Source organism: Lucilia sericata, unplaced genomic scaffold (assembly GCF_015586225.1).
Source record: "Lucilia sericata isolate MDLA Ls3-8-SP2 unplaced genomic scaffold, ASM1558622v1 Contig000112F_arrow, whole genome shotgun sequence".
In the NCBI taxonomy this organism is placed as follows: Eukaryota; Metazoa; Arthropoda; class Insecta; order Diptera; family Calliphoridae; genus Lucilia; species Lucilia sericata.
In genome coordinates, this window is record NW_023994144.1 from 366,104 (window position 1) to 385,863 (window position 19,760).

The 19,760-nt window shown below is 27.5% G+C and overlaps 1 protein-coding gene across 5 annotated transcripts in view; it reads left to right on the forward strand.

Annotated features, from left to right (window-relative positions):
* LOC119600388 (zinc finger protein 37) overlaps positions 1 to 19,361 on the forward strand; it is a 37,238-nt gene extending 17,877 nt beyond the window's left edge. For 4 of the 5 annotated variants that reach the window (XM_037950574.1, XM_037950572.1, XM_037950573.1 and 1 more), the window contains exon 3: positions 13,697 to 19,361. In XM_037950574.1, coding sequence (XP_037806502.1) covers positions 13,697 to 15,147 — 1,451 coding nt within the window. In that variant the 3' untranslated portion in view covers positions 15,148 to 19,361. The remainder of the gene's footprint in view (positions 1 to 13,696) is intronic. The other variant, XM_037950575.1, reaches the window with a different exon arrangement.
* The last annotated feature ends 399 nt before the right edge of the window (positions 19,362 to 19,760 follow it).

Here is a 19,760-nt window from a genome sequence, read left to right on the forward strand (position 1 = left end):
AATTAAAATCCACAGAGATTATTATGCAGCCACTTAAAAGTTATTTTAAATTTTTTAACAAAAAAATCAGATGAAATGGTATCAAAACTAAATTGGATTAAAGAAGTAATTTTATAGTTTGGCTTCATTGCATTAAATGCTGAAGGTAAAACAAAAAGCAATTAAATTTAATGCCAATTGGATAAAAATGGATTTCACCGAAAATAGAAGTAGAAAAGGAATAACGGTCGGTATGCACAGATCAATAGAAACTCTATATATCTACTAAAAGTATGTACAATATGTCATACAAACCTATTAAACATAATTTAACAGGGCAATCATCCAGTTTTTGAGTTAAAATATAGTCACCAATTACAGTAATTTATAACTTTTTTCTGCATTTTGATTTTACTGGTTTAATATTAGTTTACCATGACCAAGAGTTCTTCTGAACAACACAGTTACAATGAAAACGTTTACAACATACATATTTAAAAATTTTAAAGTAAGCATTTAGATTTTTAATTGCAATTTAATTCAGCTCTTAACCTTTTTCTTAACTTTTTTTCTCTTTTTTCTAATAAACAGAAAAGGATTTTCGAGCAAAATGCACTAGAATATTTGTACACATTTTGTGTACTCTGTTACACAAATGTAGTAGTTATGGTATTAAGTATGCTAATAAAAGCCATAAATGTTATTAGGAAAAGTTAAAGATGAGAGAATATTCAATTGGTTGAGGAAACTCGTTCTCCCGGGCATACAACACACACACACATACTACGTAATTACAATGGTCACTTATAGACTACATTAAATTTGTTCATATTGTTTTTTGGCCCAAAGGATAACCGCAGCAGTTGTGGCGGTGTAGTGTGGCAATAGCAGTTTAAAGATTATATGGAGAAATATTGTTATTGGAAGAAGTTTAAAGGCATAAATGTAAAATATGACCAAGTTCAAATCCTTACAAATGACATTTTAAAAACTTTCAACTACAACATATGGCAGATAATTTTCCGTTCTCTTTTTTGTTTCATAACAAAATTTTTATTTTAACTTCACCATAAAGTTTAAACAAATTTAATCAGATTTTACTGATTAAAAAAAAAAATAGAAACTGTTGCATATACTCTCTGACAAACTTCATCTTTTCAAGTTTTATATTAAATAACATAAATTACACCATTAAAACGATTTCATTAAATTTTTATTTTTAGTTTCTAGTATTGTATTGTATTTCTCTTTATGTTCAAGCAAAAAAACCAATAACAACAAATCATGTTAATCAAATAAATGTACGGAAGGGTGATAGGTATAGATATAGATAAGTAATAATTGTTCAAGAACTGCTTATTTATTAGAGGCCATTATTCAGTTAGCGTTTCAGTTTTATATTTTTGTTAACTGCACTTGTGCCTCTCGGTACCATCATTCATCCAATTATTCAAAATTCATAACAACTGACAAAAAGCTAAAACAAATACCTTTTTCCTAAACTAAATATATGTAGGAATGTAATTTTGTTTTGGCAACAAATAATAATACTGATATAAATATAAAACTGAAGGAAACAACCTTATGTTTAAGGCGGACATATGAAATTTACTGGGTTTCATTTGGCACCAAATATTTACATAACGATTTCAAGATATCTTTCAAATAAAACACAGTTTTTTTCTAAACATTATAAACTACTAATGGTGTGTTCATACCTAGCAAATATTTGACAAAAAACTACTATTTTTTGTAAAAATTTATTTATTTATTAACATAATTTATATATGTATATAAAAACAAAGAAAACAACAGAGATTTTGGACCTAATTTTGTAAATATTTTCTTAATCTTACACGTTTTTTGTAATTGCAAATCGAAACTAAAAATCAAGACATTCTATTCTTTCATTCATCCGTTTAAAAAATTGGGGACAATACATCCCAAATAATTTTCTTTATTATTAAATTAGTTATCAAATTTTGTCAGAACCCCTTTAGCATCAGCAATAGCGGGTCTGTCAACTCGTATAAGAATTATGTATGTATGTGTGTATATTCGTATATCTAAGAAATTATTTGAGCTAGAATAACCAAATATTGCACGAAAATTTGTGTATCCAGGAGACAAAATATTGAAGTTAAAATCCTCTAATATTTCAATAAGAATATCTGAGAAATTATTGGAGCTATTATAATCAAATTATTCTACGAAAACATATATATTTGGAAAACATTAGAGCTAGGATGAACTAGGATGAACGAGGATAATGAGGAACACTGGGTATAGATAACACAGGCCAACGAAATGTAGGTTTGTGAAAACTTTTGGAACCAATTCGACTATTTTTAATGTATGTATTTTTAGCCGCTGAAACCGAATCTGATATCTGTGTTTTTCGTTAACCCATCATATTCTCGCAAAATGGTATCGAATATTTTCGCAAAATGGTATCGAATATTTTGTTCATTTATTATGAACATTTTATAAAACTGTAAAAATAAATTTACGTTAAGGGTTAATTTCAATTTTTTCGATGTCATCATAAATACAGGAATTCATTATATATTCTATCTAAATATTATTTAAATCGTTTGAAAACAAAATAATATTTCACTATGGTTTCAAGAGAATTTCCCAATATAGCAAAGTTTCAGTTTGATCTTCACAGTTTATGGGTTAACAATATTCGATTTTACTGAAACTTTAGATATACATATGTTTCCTATTGTCTTGAATTGTATATTCTGAAAAAGTTTAATATAAAATGCATAACAGTAAACAAAAAAAACTGTTTTTCAAAAATTGTAACAAACAATTTTTTTCCGAAATCCTCATAATTTAAAGCTAATATGTGAGAGATAACGTCCTGGTTTCATTACTATTTTTTCCCTTCTTTATTGTCCATAAGTCACATGGAGATTTTCTTAAAATTTAAAAATTTGCTTAACAAAATTGCTAAAAGTTTGAACCTGGATTTTTGAAACTGCCGTCTGAAGGGTATTATATATTTTCCAAATTTTGTGAATTTCTCAATTAAATATTTTGTGACGCTAAATGATCGGAGGATTTTATAACAACTTTAACAATTCGACCGATTTTTGTGTTTTATATCTTATTGGAACGATAATTGAATATATATCACAACTATTTGCTGTTAAAATCCAAAAGGATAAATTTATATAAATAAAAATCGTTTTCCCCTATCGCGCTAAATTTTCCAGAATACATTTCTATAACCTTAAGTATAAGTCTAAATTAATTAATTAGGGTCTCAAGTATATAGTCAGCAGGACTAAAAGATGAAAATGTGGCAAACTGGTGGGTGATAAGTCTTTTTTATTTCCATATTCGGAATCAGCACACCAAATAACACGGGGATTAGTGAAAATTATTTAAAAACTTTTTTCATTGTATACAACACTATAGAGAAAAATTAGAATTTTTAGACGAAATTTTCAAAGGTTGTCTCGGATTTTTGCTTCTCGAAAGTATATCTGATGGAATTATTGAAGATCTATTTCTCAGAGATATCTGTCCTCTACAGTAAATTGATTTCAACAGACTTACACATAAACAGACAGACGGACATGGCTTAATCGTCTCCGCTATCTGCAAGGATCCACAATATATCGGTCATTTACTACAATAAGTAAAAATTTTATTCAAAGTTCAGATGAGAAAAAAAACATTTAATGCAGCTTTACTCAAAGTAAATATTTTTGATATACATATGTCCAATATGTAATATTGAATATTAGGCCAGACACAGACAATTTTCAGCTCTATCGGTCAAGAACTGCCGGAGATAGAGGGGGTCAAAGTTGGACATTTTGGTAATTTTTTTTTTTCACCTATTGGTCCTAACAAAAATATTCCAAGGAACTTTAGATAGCTATTTCTTCGATGTTTCCAATAATTTTTTCCGGGGTATGTACCCTGTTTACGAATGTGAATGTTATCAATATGGAACTCTTATCTGCGCCAGATTTAATTGTCACAATAATTAATGCTGGATTATTAAAGATTGTAATAATCATATATGGAAATATGGTCCTTCCTGTTCATGTAATAAATAATAGGAATAACTGGCATAGAATTGACGAGCAGCTAGCGTGCTTCAATATATATTACGGTTTTTGTATAGAGGCTCAAAACTTATTGGCGACAGTCAGATAATAACAGCAATAGTATTCGAAATCGAAACTAAGAACGAAAAGTGAACATGTATATAGAACCAGCAACAGCTTAATGGCCCAGAAAAGTACGAAAGAAAAATACTACTACTAACAAACATTTGTTGGCTCTCAATTATTTGTGGGTTAGGAAATCCTTGAAATGCAAACTTATCGAATTGTTCAAGTTGTTAACAATTTTGTTTCATTTGTTACACTGAACATCATTTGTTATTTTATTATTTATTTTAGCTCAAACAAATTATTAAGTATACAAATGGCAAAAAACTAAATTTTTGTACTATAAATTCATTTTTGGTTTATGATTTTCCTCTTTATTGTATTTTTTTATATTGTATTTGAACACATGTTCGATACAAAACCATACCAAAATGGGATTTACAGATAAAAATCATATGCAATACAATTATTTTATTTCGATTTATTTCTTGTATCAATACATATTAATAAAATTATTATTTATATACGAGAAGCTGAAAGAAGAATTTCTTCAAACAGAAACAGGTGAATTGCAATTTTTCAAAAAGAAAGGAAAATTATTTCAACCGAATTTATTACAAACAAACCCCCCATTTACCACACAAACACAGAGAGACACAGACAACTTTTGTTTATTGCACTTAAACAGAATTTCAATAGAATACAGTGGAGTCGGGATAGAGTAAACTAATTCATTCTTCATAAAGTGTTTGATTTGAAATTCAGAAAAGAAAAATTGGAGTTGAGATAGAGTAAACTAATTCATTTTTCATAAAGTGTTTGATTTGAAATTCAGAAAAGAAAAATTGGAGTTGAGATTTTTCATTTCAAAATTCGGAAAAGACAATAGATAATAAGAAAATAATAATACGATAATTATACACTTTATGTTCAATTTCAAATTGTTTTCCGAGTTTCATATAAAAACTTTAATTTTCACTTGTTCTTTTCCTAATTTCCAACGAAAAAATTTCATTTATAATTGATTTTTCTGAATATCAAATTCAATTGTTCTTTTCCGAAATCGAAATGCATTTCTCTGAATGCAAAATTAAAATTATCAGTTTCAATTATGTTTTTCTGAATTCGAATAATCTCAATTTTAATTGAACTTCTCTGAATTAAATATTGAAATTTCTCATTTTCAATTGACAAAAGATCAGTAGATTTTATGAATCAAATATGATTTGCTTTCTTATTGTTCTCTATTTAAAAGTTTTAATAATTTTTACCACAAAATTCATCAGAATATTTGGATCTTCGAAGCATCAATAATTATTAAATAAACATGTAAAATAATAGAGAAACATGTAAAATAAATAGAGGAATTTGTTTAGTCAAGTAGTGTTAGAGTATTTTGCTTTTCAGAGCTTTTTCTAATGTGTAGAAAACATAAAAAAATCATATTTTTTTTAATTGTTTGCGTTGTTCAGTCTTTAGAGTCACTAATGTAAAATGTTGGATGTTCGTATTATCCAGGAGTTCATATTATCCAGTGTTCACTCTGTCCCGACTCCACTGTATATTGAAAATTAAATTAATCTAATTATTCAAATTAAATCCTTTAAATCATTAAATTGTTGTTCTGGTATGTAACATTTAAGAAGGACTGAACAAACATCAATGACGCATCACATGCAAAATTTAAAATGTTCAACTTGTATGATGAGCATTTGTATGTAAATAATTGAACGTGGTTTTATTATTAACCGCATATGCACGTACACATGCAGATACACTTTCTCCTCTCAAAACTCAATATATTTTTCTACATTTGTATGTATGTATCTATGAAAGTAAAGCCTTAGAACTTAGAGTTTTCCCTATCCACCTACTAATTAGTTTACTAGCTATTTTAACATCTGGTTGTCCTAGAAGGAAGACAATAGTCACAATATACATATATAACAAAAATACATTCGAAAAGCTAATACGTTTCCTTACGGAGTTAGTACACGGCAATGAACCATTTCGCATAAGTTTTGTTTAACTGTTTATTCTCTAGATTAGTTGGGGACAGTAAAGTGACGACTGTCTCCGCTCTCGCTTACAATAGGGACACAAAATTGAAAACTGTCATCGCTTTCTTTTACAAATTATAGCCAACCAGGTGGTTAGACGTTAGTGCAAATTACTGTAATTTTCGGATGCTGGGTATTGGTTGACCCAATTTCAGGGACTTTAATGTTGTTGCATAGTGTTGTAGGGTATAATACCTTTTTTTATTTGGTCCAGCTTACGAACCGCCATCGCTGGACTTAGACTATTTTGGGAATCGTCATAAAACAATGCAAGGTAAATTTTTACAGGGGTAACAAAAATACGTTTTTGCTTTCCTTATAGAATGTTTAGGTCTAATATCTATATATTATATACAAATACAAATATGCAAACAAAACGAATATAAATCCAAACAAAGCCAAGTATTTTAACGTATAACATACTCTAAATAATTCACCAGCTTTAACATTATCATCTCCCTCTGACAGAAACTTTATTACTTTTGACAAAATTTATTTTCGGCAACTAAAAAATATTTAGATTTTTACGTGAATGATTATTAAAAATTTTCATCACGTTTCTATTGTTGTTTTATGCATCCTGTTGCTTTTCTGTTTTTTGCCATTCATTTAGAACGAAAAAGGACGAATATAAAAACTAAAAAGGACATTACAAACACAATATTAATGATCACACGTACATGTATGCAAAAAACAAAAACAACGGCAAAAAAATAACAACGGTGAGGAATCGAAAGTCGTTTATTCATTTGTCGCATGGCGGTCGACTGCTGAATTTTACAGATTTAAAAAATGTTTCCACTTTTTACATTCAGTTTTAATTTAATGCGAAAAACGTTTTGCATTTAACAAATTATTTTTGTGTTATTTTTTTAAATTTTGTATCTGTGAATGATGGAACAACGGTAGCTAAAAAATGGAATTTTTATTTTGTTTAAAAATTAAAACGACTAGCACTTGACTACATATATGTATATGAAGTACATGAATAATCAAATTAAAAACGGAAGCCGATTTTTGCTTTAATTGAAAAAATTTAGTTTGATTTTTACACAGGTCTGAAAAAATATTTTTTTCGCTACTTTGAATTTTAATGCTTGATTATGGTAGTTTTAAAATATTTATGTCACGTCGAATTTTTTCGCGAAATACATTTTAAATAATCTGAACTTGCGTCGCGATGCTGGAACTGATAATTATTTTTTAAAATTTTGTATCCTTAAGTGAACTACCGATATGTATGTATGTATGTATGTATTTTTTCTATTTTTATAGGATTTTTTTGCAGTCAAACGTTTATATATAAACTTATGAACTTTTTCAACTTTGAGTGCTTATAACTTCCAAATGGATCCAAACTTGTTTTTGATTTTTACCATCTGTTATATTTTTATTTTCCTAATTATTTAAAAAAAATTTGTTTTTAGTAAAATTTTATCAATCTTAAGATTATATTCCAATTACAATAATAGATGAATACTATACATTTGGGGCTGACAATTTTTTTAAAGTGTTGGAATTTCTGTGAGAATTACCTTAACTTTTGTCATAAAACTAAAGGATTTTAAAATAGGATTCCTTAAGTTTAGCAAAAGTAAGTTTTTTTATACACTAACGAATAATTTGAATCAGACTAGATCTAACGCTATAATCTTATAAAATGTTAAAAATCAGATCGGGTCATGTATTTAACAAATTAACAATGAAAACCGGTTAACCGAGTTTTAAAAATATCAACAGGAATTTTTGAGACCCATTTCAAAAAAATTGAAGAAAATTTTTTTGAACAAATTATACTGAGATCAAAATTTTCAATCGCAAGTAGGGAACTGAGGATCTTTTCAAAAAAAATTCTTGCTAAATTTTATTATGTTATTAGGTAAATTTGTTAAATAAACCCTATAATAATTAAAACTATATATTTTCATAATTATTATTTCTGCTTTCAACTTGTTATATTAAAATCTTACCAGTATTTTGTAATATGAAGAACCCTTAGGGACATATGAGTACTCATTCGTATTAATGCTTTTGTGTTCTCATTGACAGTAGTTCCTTTGTGAGGTTAAGAATTCAATGCGATTTATTTAAGGATATTTGTCAGTGTTATTAAGTATTATAATAGCCCATAACTATTTACACGAAAATCGAAATTCAGTATTTACATACATACATACATAGTTATGTTTAGTATGTATACTTAAGTAAAAAAGGTAATAGACTAAATAGAATTATACATATATGTACATATTCTTATGTACATTAGAGGAGCCCAAAAATATCGTTTTTGTTTCGATGGATCTCATTTTGTTCATTCATTCATCATTATCTCATAAAAACAATTAGTTAAATTTTATTGCAACCGTGTAAAATTGGGTAAATAATGGTATTTTCTTTATTTTCTTCAAAAATAATGTTTTCTAAATTATGTAAATTTATTTTTTTTAAATCAAGAAACATGCATTTTTGTTTTATTTTCTCACTGGTTTACATATAAAAATTGTGTGAATCAAAATGTACACAAACTTGCGAGTAAATGTTGTATTTTTCAATCATTTTTGTTAAAAATGCGTCGAGAGAAAATGTCTATAACTTTGTTATCTGTTCTTAAATATTAATGTTATGCTACGTTAAAAAGATAATTTACTTTAGAAGATAAGATTTGCTCGAAAGTTTAAACGATTTACTTTCAAATACATTGTTTTTGAAAAAAATCAAAAAGTCCTATTATCCGATTGGACCAGTTAGTTTCAGACAATACTGTGCAAAATAAGGCCCATCCAAACAAAATCGATATTTTTTTGGTCACCTACATATAGTGTGTGTGAAATTTCGGTATCAGCAAATTTGTTGTTATACCCTACACCACTTTAGTGAGGAGGGCATATTGGGTTTGTGCTGATGTTTGTAACATACAAAATATTCGTCCTATACCCACCTTAAAGTATACCAATCGGCTTAGAATCGTTTTCTGAGTCGATTAAGCTATGTCCGTCTGTCCGTCCGTTCGTCTGGCTGGCTCTCCATGTAAACCTTGTGCGCAAGGTACAGGTCGCAATTTTCAAGATAATTGGATGAAATTTGGCACACACTCTATTTTCGGCCCAAGGACAAGCCTTGATGACTTTGCTAAATTTCATAGAGATCGGGCTTCATTTGACCCTAGCTCCCATACAAAGTCCCCTTTAGAAAATTACTTGAATGCACAATAAAATATTATGTAAATATAAATATATTTACAAAATTTTATCGGGCTTGGTCCATATTTGCCCCTAGCCCCCCTATAAAGCCTCTTTCAGAAAATTAGTTTTTCATCCATAAATTGCTTAAATGTATCGGAACAAGGTAATAGAAGATAAATGCTTTATTATGAAAAATAAATCACATTTAATATTCATAACTGGTGTAGGGTATCATATGGTCGGTCACACCCGACTATACTTCCTTACTTGTTTTTCGTTATTACAGTGTCAAAAAATTAAATGAAATTCGCAAAAAGAGGAAACCAGCAAAAATATGAGCTAGAAATATTAAGAAATAAAATTTAGTAGCGATGTTAAGTATAAGTTCTACATTTGTCAGTTATTAATTTATCCCCTTACATGAAGATTAAAGTTTTTGCTAGGTTGTTATTTGTTTTCGTTTTTTTTTTTTTTTGTAAATACAACTTGTTAAACATAATGACCAAAATGTATTTATATTCAATAAAGTGTACTAAACGGATATACATAGAAAGCAGAAATTGCCCTTAAGGATAATGCAGGCCAGTACCAGTGTGAAAACTAGCCATTAAAATAAATAAGGCAAACAAAAACTCCTACAAAACTTTAAATAGAAATACATACGAGTTTCAAACCAAATTTATTTTTAATACAATATAGTATCATTGCCATAAAAATTAAACTACGGGTCACAATTATGGAATGAAGAATTAGGCAATTTCTTATGTCAAAAAATTTTGAGAGTATTTTTTTCAATTATAGTTTTTTAATCTGTTTCTCTTGGGGGCTAGAGCAGGGCATTCGAGGAGAACTTGGAAGACTGTATCTTCCTTTTCTTAGTCTTTGCTACTGACCCCTTCAGAAAATGAGTTAAATGTCCACATAATACATCCGACCGAACGTTCGGGTACGGGTTCGGAGTTCGGTAAAAAGTGAGGTTCGGTCAATGTTCGGTGTTCGGTGAAATTTTGACCGAACGCCGAACTTTTTATAAAATGTTTTTTTATCATATTTTTATATCATCAAAAAGTTTTAAAAATGCTGAAAATCTGTTTACAGAAGTTATCATACATCCTGGCTGTATAATAAATTACGGATATACATAGGTACAAAACGCCTTTTTAACCGTTCGTTTTTTCGGCTGATTTGAAAAACTATTAACCAGAAACTGATTAAAAAGCTAAGAAAAGTGAAACTTTTAATTTGAATTATCTAGTTTCGATTATAAATCTTTGATTTCATTTGTAACATCGAAATTTTCTAGGTTCTTATTCTCAAACGATCTAGACATATCTGTCAGTCAGTCAGTCTCTTGAAAGAACGATAGGACCTAAACTATTGTTGCAGTTTGATTGGTATTCAAAATGGACAAAATCGGTTTACATTTGGACATGGCCTCCATATAATGTTCGCTTTAGAAAATTACTAACGTTCATAACAGGCTTAAAAATTTTAGTATTTTTATGAAATATAAATTGGCAAATTGAAATTTGCGAATTGTGTTAAGTATTGTATATATATTTTTTATTTTTTTAAAAACTAATTTTACTGATTCCATAAAATTCATTTTGATTTCGATACATATTTAAAACGAAATTTTGATCACATTAGATCATAATATCATGTATAACAATATTATGATAAATACAAAAATATCATGATGAAATATTTTGACGTTATTTAATCATATGATATTTTAAAATTGTTACAATAATCATAATATGTTGCTCTTAGAACATTGTTATCACAACCATGTTTTTTCTCATCGTGCTCTTACAGATAATTATATCATTGTCAATTAATCGTTTAAAAACCAAAAATAAAGTATTATTTTTCATTTAAAAAAAATTCGTGTTCACCGAACTTTGAAAACCGAACAAAGTTCGGGTTCGGCCGAACTTTCAAATTTACCGAAGTTCGGGTTCGGTACCGAATGAAATTTTGAGTTCGGTCGGACTCTACATTTTATGTAAACGTAGATCCATGCAAAAAAATTTATGATAAATCACATTTTATTTATTTAACTGGTGTAGGTTATGATATGGTCGGCCACGCCCTTTTCTACTTGTTTGAATGTTTAATGACATTTTACTATTTTTTAAATAACTTTTAAAAAATCAAAGGATTTGGAAAATAAAACCAGATTCAGATAGTATATGTTTGTCATCTGAATTGGAATTTAATTTTTTATTATATTTAATTCGAGATGAGTTTTAGTTTTTACGTTTACAGCAAAAAATAATAGACACACTTGACACCAGTTTTGTAGCCCTCAGTTCAAAACAGGTGAATTTTGATACATATATAACTGATTCGATTACAAATATTATTCACACACCAAACCATATACATAATATGTACATACGAAAACTCGTAATTTACATACATATATGGTATAACTGCTTACTCAGTTTTTATACCCACCAGCAAAAAAGATGAGGGTTATATTGTTTTTGTCATTCCGTTTGTAACACATCGAAATATTCATCTAAGACACAAACAAGTATATATATTCCTTATTAGATTCTAAGACGATCTAGCTCACGATAGATCCCAAACTGAAGTAGTTAGCTAGCTGAAATTTTGTACATTGTCACCCTTAAAAAGTGCGAACTCAATTTTAGGAAAATTGAGTTTTTTATGGCAAAGGATGCCTCAATGCATGTTCCACGTCTGGTATAAGTTTGAAACCAAAAAAGTAATTTTTGCACTTTTAAAAACAATTTTTGTTAAAACGCTATCTCAAAGTTAAATTTTTATTGAAGATAATAAGTGCTAACTTCCATACAAATTTTACAAGTTTTTTTTAAAACTTCAAATTTATTTAAAATTTATTTTGTATATTATATATATTGACTATTAACAAGATTAATAAATTGAATGTATAGTTTTGAAGATATAATCATTTATATATATAGCCAGTTTTAGACTTTAAATAATGTTTTTTCAAAAAAATTTATTTATTATATAGTTATTTTACAAATCGTTTATAACACTAAGATCTATAATATTCTTTGGTTCCAATTTAGAATTTTGATTATAAAAAAGTCTTTAAATGTGCAAATAATGGAGTATTATTCAAAAACTATTGGTACTTTTTATATTCTAAAACTTTTCATAATTTAAAATATTTGTACATACTGAGAATAAGGAATAATAAACGAGCAGATATACCATGAGTTTTTCTACTTAAATGGTGTAAATGCATCTTATTGGACTTCCTAGTTTGACTTATATCCCTTACAAAATTTATTTCATAAAATTATAAAATAACGCATATTATTACGAGAAATTTTTGTTCTATTCTTTGAACAAAACATGCTAACTTAGAATAAATATTTGTTTTTTTGTCGACCAAAAAGTGCTATCTTAAATAAATCGCTAAAATGTGCAAAATATTAAAATTTTTTCATAGTTAGGAATTAGTAAGGATGTTAAAATCGTATTATGGAAGAAACATTGTATTTTTGTGCAATATTTCACAAATTATATAGTTTTTTTGCTCCCCTGACAACTAGACTTTATTGACTTTATGAATATAGGGTATCGACATGTATTTCTAGTTCATGCAGTTTGTTTGGTATTGAAAATGCGCAATATTGGTACAAAATTCATTTATAAAATTATATGAGTATTGGTCATCAATTGACCATACTTTCTATATAACTCTTTTTAGAGATAATCAATCATTCAAAAATCTGTTCATATGTATAAGATAATAAAATTTATAATAAATCTAATTGATAAGTAAATTGTAGTTACAAATGAGAAAAGGATACCTTCATATAGTACAGGTCCTTTAAAAATTGGAAGAGTTTTGTCCAAAATTGATCCAAGCCCTCCCTATTCCGAAAATCCCACTGATTTTTATAAAGTATCGACGATACACATGTGATAATAAAATCATTACAACAAATAACAAAATAATCAATTTATAAACACCCATAAATAGGACCACCATCCAAAATTAATGTCAATTTTACAGCTTATGATTTGGTGGTGGGTATATAAGATTCGGCATAGCCGAATATAACACTCTTACTTATTCATTTTCTGATCGTTTGACTGATTTGAGGTACATAAAATTTTCAAAACGTTTTATTAAACAGGGTGACTGTTATGACAATATGGGTATCAAACAAAAGGGAACCATTTCACTAATTACATGTAGCATTTCGTTTTATTTCATAAGAATAAACATATATACAAAATATCCTTATAAAACTTTTATTATTGTTTTATTTTATTATCCTTGAAATTTTATAATAACAAAGCCCTGTTTCTTTTCATATATTTTCAGATGCAAATATTGACCAAACTGTTGATGTTAAAACGGGAAAAGATTATGGCAAATATTTCGGACGTAGTCCCACTGAAGATGGTAAAGTTATATTTTATGCACCGCCAGCTGGTGGTATAAACTCAAATGTTCAGCGTACTAACAACACCAACCATAAAACAGTTGTTAAATTTGAGAACGCCTCTACAATACCAGCACTAGTCTATCGCGAGCGAAGCATTGAGGAAACTGAAGCAGCTCATGATTTGTTATCGCTGTCGCAGAGCTTACCACCCCTAACACCTCCCTGTGTTGTAACAATCTTGCAACAAGATTCAAATGCCACCTCCACGTCATCAGCATCATCGCATTCAATATCCACTCCAAATGGTACGCTGAACACTCATAAATCGCAAATGCAAGAGATATCAAGTTCTTCCAGACAATTACAACAACCAATACACTGTGCCGGTATTATACAACCCGATAATTTAAATGTGTATATTGAAACAGACCAAAATCCCCATCATAATACTACTTCTAAAATTCGCTATATCAGTTCGTATGACTCTCAACTGCAGCAGCATCAAATGAACCTCAACAATCATCACATCCATCACCATCATCAGAACCACCACAGTGGTGTGAGTAATTCCAACAATTGTTCACCGTTGACACCGCCCAATTCCGATCATTCGTCGGATATTGATATTGATATGTCTTCCTCATCGGAATCCGGCCACTCTAATTCCCATCCACCATTGCAAATCTGGCGTACCGAATTATCAGATGCATCTGCAAAAAATGATTTAAAAATCTCTCTTAACATCGTGGATGGTCGCACAAAGGCCTGCAAGAAAAAAGGGGAACAAAATAGTAAATTGGAAACGACTAAGAAACCGAAACGCGGTTGCTATAAATGTTCGGAGTGTGGTAAACAATATGCCACCTCCAGTAATCTGTCACGTCACAAGCAAACTCACAGATCTCTCGACTCCCAGTCTGCCAAGAAATGTAATACCTGCGGTAAGGCTTACGTCTCAATGCCTGCTTTAGCCATGCATTTGTTGACTCACAAACTTTCACACAGCTGTGATATATGCGGTAAATTGTTCTCAAGACCTTGGCTACTTCAAGGTCACTTACGTTCTCATACTGGCGAGAAACCCTATGCTTGTGTTCATTGCGGCAAAGCCTTTGCTGACCGTTCCAATTTACGAGCACATATGATGACTCATTCGGTTGATAAAAATTTCGAATGTAAACGATGTCACAAGTCATTTGCCTTAAAGTCTTATTTAAACAAACATTTAGAATCGGCTTGCATCAAAGATGCTGGACACCATGGAGATGAGGACACCGAAGGCATGGAGGAAGGTGAAACATATAACAGAATTCATGATAGTTTGAGTGGTAGTGTCGAGTCCATGGAATCAGGAGAAGAAAATGATGAAGATATTATTGTAGCATAAACAGTTGTAAACACTAATGGTAAGTAAATAAAACACTTAGTTTAAAGAGAAAAAATAAGAATCTAAAACCCTACAAAAATTTCAATTAAATAACACTTAAAAAAAGTTTTTAGATTTAGAGTTAATTACATTGTACATGGGTCTATGGAAATATAAAGAAAATATAATTTTTATTAAACAATAAAGAAAGAAGATACAAATTAATCCTTGTCATCATCTCCATCAATTCATCGTGTTCTCAACTATTTAAATCTTTCGATCTTTAGATTGCAATACATTAAGAACAACTGTCTGTGTTTTACCAAATCGGTATGAAACGACAGTTGTATTTTTTGTGTTTTTATAAGACTTGTGTATATAGTTTCTAATTTCCCGGACTTTTTTCATTCCCGGGAAATTTATAAAATTTTTAATACATAATAACCTTCATCATTTTTAAAGAAAGAACGTTTTCGACTATTATATATCATTAGAACATGGTAAAAATTATTTTTAGTTTTTACGAAATACAATTTTATTTTGTTTTTATATATGGGCAATTCCAAGAAAATGTAAACCACGACTGAAAAATTAAAACCTCTAAAACGTTGCATTTGTGAAGATAATTCAACAAAATTTAGTGAATGATCTTTTGTTACTCTAAAGACAAATGGTGTTAAAATCGGTCCATTATGGATTATGAAGGAAAAATAGTGTAAGACATTAAAATAAAAATTAAACACCTACACATTTCGCTCCTTTTCGTATTTTTTAAATGTACTTAAAAACACTTCCGTTTTTTGTCACGCATTTTACTGAATTCCATTCCGATCGCTAAAATCGGTCCATGATTTCCAATTGCCCCATACAAAATACATATTAATATTTAAATTTTAAAGAAATCATATGAAAATTGTCAATAATGTTAGTTCAGTAATTTTAGAAAAAAAAAAATAATGTCGATTTAAGATTTTTTAATAAATCTGGAATTAAAATTAAAGAGAAGGGAACATGATGGCAATTTTGATTTGTATCTTACCTAAATTAAAAAATACTTATAAGCTAAAACTAAATCAATGACCCACTTAAGAATGTGTAAATTTTTATAAACAAAAGAACTTAAATATATTATATAATAGTACATACATAAATAAACAAATATTATATTGTTAAACAATTTTCTGATTTGTTTAAAAAAGTAAACGCTGGCTTCAGCCCAGGAAAAACTCTTTTATAGCATTAAAAAAGAATTATGCAAAGCAATTTTTTATTTATACAAAAACATACATTTATTTACAATAAAATATTAATTAAAATTTTTTAATAAGGAAATTTTAGATATGTAATTAAAAAATCCAAAGCTAAATCGGCTAAAACCAACTTAAAGTAAAAATCCCATGCAACGAATATTATGGAACATAAGTAGAAATTCTATTTATACAAAATTATTATTATAAAAAATCTAATTAAATATATATGTATATAAATATATTAATTTATTTAAAATCAAATATTTATACTAAAGATATAAAATTATAAAAAATAGTAACCATAAAATATATTTAATATAAAATAAAAAGGACTTTAAACCTTGAGATAAAGTACCAGCGAAAGCAAACGTAATAATTAAAGCAAAATAAACATTACAATTATGATTAGATTGTTGAAATGTTTAACAAAATAGACGCAATGATTCGTCTGTAAATGTTAATTTAAAAATTCATTGGTTAAAAATGAAAAGAAAATATCTTTAGTGATCACGCTTATTTAATCAATTTGAACTTTATTTAAGGTATACTAAGTTAAGTTTTCATCTTTTGTTTTATATGGATAAATGATTGATTTAATCAATCCTATATCATTTAACCGTATTTATTAATACTAATCAAAAGACATAACATCTGAAGACCCAATCAGATATTTCCTTAATGTTTCATCCAAATTCTTCAAATAATAATGCCTTTAAAAAAATCTAAAATATTTAAAAATTTTGTCTACATTTCCAAATTACATGCATCATCAATAAAATGTTTTTTTTTTCTAAAATTTAAATACTATTATATATTATGTTACTTACTTTATATCATCCTTATATATTATAATAATATAATTTATCTAATTTTACCTTTAAGAAAGAATAACATACAAACTAAAGTTTAATTGAATACCAAACAAAACAACAAAAAAAAAACAGCTCAAAATAGTTTAATAACACCTAAGTAAATATAGAGATTATATTATTATAAATAATTAGCAATGCACAAAAAATATTTTATTTAGTTATTCATAACTGATTTAAACAATTTACATACAAACGAAAGTAGCATCATATATGTATGTAGGTTTGTTCATTCACCGGTCGCAGTCACAGTAATTTTTAAACTCTAATAGGGTCCAAAGTAGTAACAACAATGATAAAAAAAAAAATAAAAAAAAAAATAGAGCCACAACAAAATATAAAAGCTAGTTATTTTAAGTGATTCGAAAGTAAAAAGTTAAACGAAATTGTTGAACATTAAAAAAAAGAAAAATTGAAATAAATAGTAAAATATAACGTCCATAAATAATATAGAAATTTATACTCGTATTAAAAAGGAAACAGTTACCAAATAAAATCAAATCATTGTTATTGATCCTTAAATAAATTTCAACAGAATTTCTCCAGACTAAGACTCTAAATCTAAATGCGGCTTATTACTTTAATCAAACAAAATTTTCAATAAAATTAAACAAATTAACTAAAGAAATCCAAAAAAAAACATTTTGCAATAGCAATTAAATGAAATAGTTTTAAAAACAAAAATTATATTCTAGAAAAAGTAATCTTAAATTTAATATTACCACAAAATCTTAAAAAACAACAATTTTCAATTATAAACTTTCAATTATATACTTATATGTATAATTATATTAAAATTAAAAAAATAGTAGTCTTTTTAGCGATAAAAAATACAATTTTAAAATTAAAAAAAAAAACATATCAAAAGGACAATACTAATTGTATAATTTAAAATTAATTAATTAAAATATAAATTTACTTACACTTTACATTTAAGATATTTCGATTTAAGACACAAACAAAAGAGAACAATATTATCCTAAACTTACAAATACAAATTCATTTAAATAGTTATTTCAAAATAATATTTTATCTATTTATTGGACAAAATGAAATACGTTAATATTTTAAAATTTATTGAGTTTAGAAAAGTGTTGTAGAAATTTCATATTTGCAAAGAAAATCACGCTTTCAAAAGTAATTAAAATTAATATTTGGCCAATTTCATGTCAAGTGACCCAAGTTTTAAAATCGATGTCTTCCGATTTGAGTGAAATATGCAGCACTATTGGATAGTACGCCAGGCAACCCTGTATGACCAAAATGGCCAACCGATACAGCTGAAAATTTATGTCTGGCCTACTATCTAATAGTACTAACCTTGGGGTAAATTTCATTCAAATCGATTTTTTGAGTTGGGTCATTTGACACGAATTTGCCCATATCATAAACCTCCTTAAATGTAAGCGAGGCGGTATTTTCGTTTTTCGAAATTCAAATGTTTGATATGACATTGAAAGCGCTTTTCGAGGACCTTCTAAATAATAACAAACATACCTAAACAATAAATTTGAGATATGGTACCTTTGAATGAATAAAATTTTCATTTATGGCGATAACATCAGTAATAGCATGGTATTTAGAAAATTTACTGGCGGAAAATTGTCAATAACTTTGTTGTTAAACCTTCAATATTAAGGTTCGTTGGATAGATAATTTTCTTTGGTTAAAATGTTAAGAAACTCTAATTTTAATGACACAATTTTTGAAAAGCGTTCATCAAAAAATATTAATTTTTTTAATGAACGCTATTTTTGGTCAAAAACAAAACTACTTATTTATCTTCTTATTTGCAGACGATCGTAGTAAGTAATTAAATAACTACCCATTTGTCATCACTCTGTTAACGTAATGACTAAAAACTCAATGTGTGAGAAAATTTTAGCATTTTAACCCTTTACATTTCAATGTAAATTTTTGCTGGGTACATATATGTACATATGCCTATTTCTTTAGATATTGTCATAATCATAATATTTTTAATTTAAAATATTTTAAATTGTCGTTAAAAAGCTTTTAAATGTAAATGTGAAATTACCTACAACATTTGAATAAAATTTTGTATTAAATTAAAAAAACTGTAACTAAAAGCAATTTTTCTTTTAAGAAAAGAAAACTCTTGAAACCTTTGGCAATTAAACAAATGTGAATTAATATAATATATTAAATAAAACAAAAAGCAAATAAATTATTTATGTAAAATTGTTTACCATAAAAATTATATTTGTCAATTAATTTGTAATTTTTTTTATTTATTTTCAAAAAACATGTTCATGTTTTGAATTGAAAACATTTGAACTTTCATTACAAAAACAACGACAACGACTTAAAATTAAACAAAATTCAATATACATATAGCAACTAATCTTACAATAAAAATATTTATTAAATTATTAATACGTACATACATGTACATACATACATATGTATGTATATGTACATATAGTTATACATATACATATTAATTAAGCATTAATTAGGAAAAATTTAATTTTTTTAAGTTGAAAATTAAACA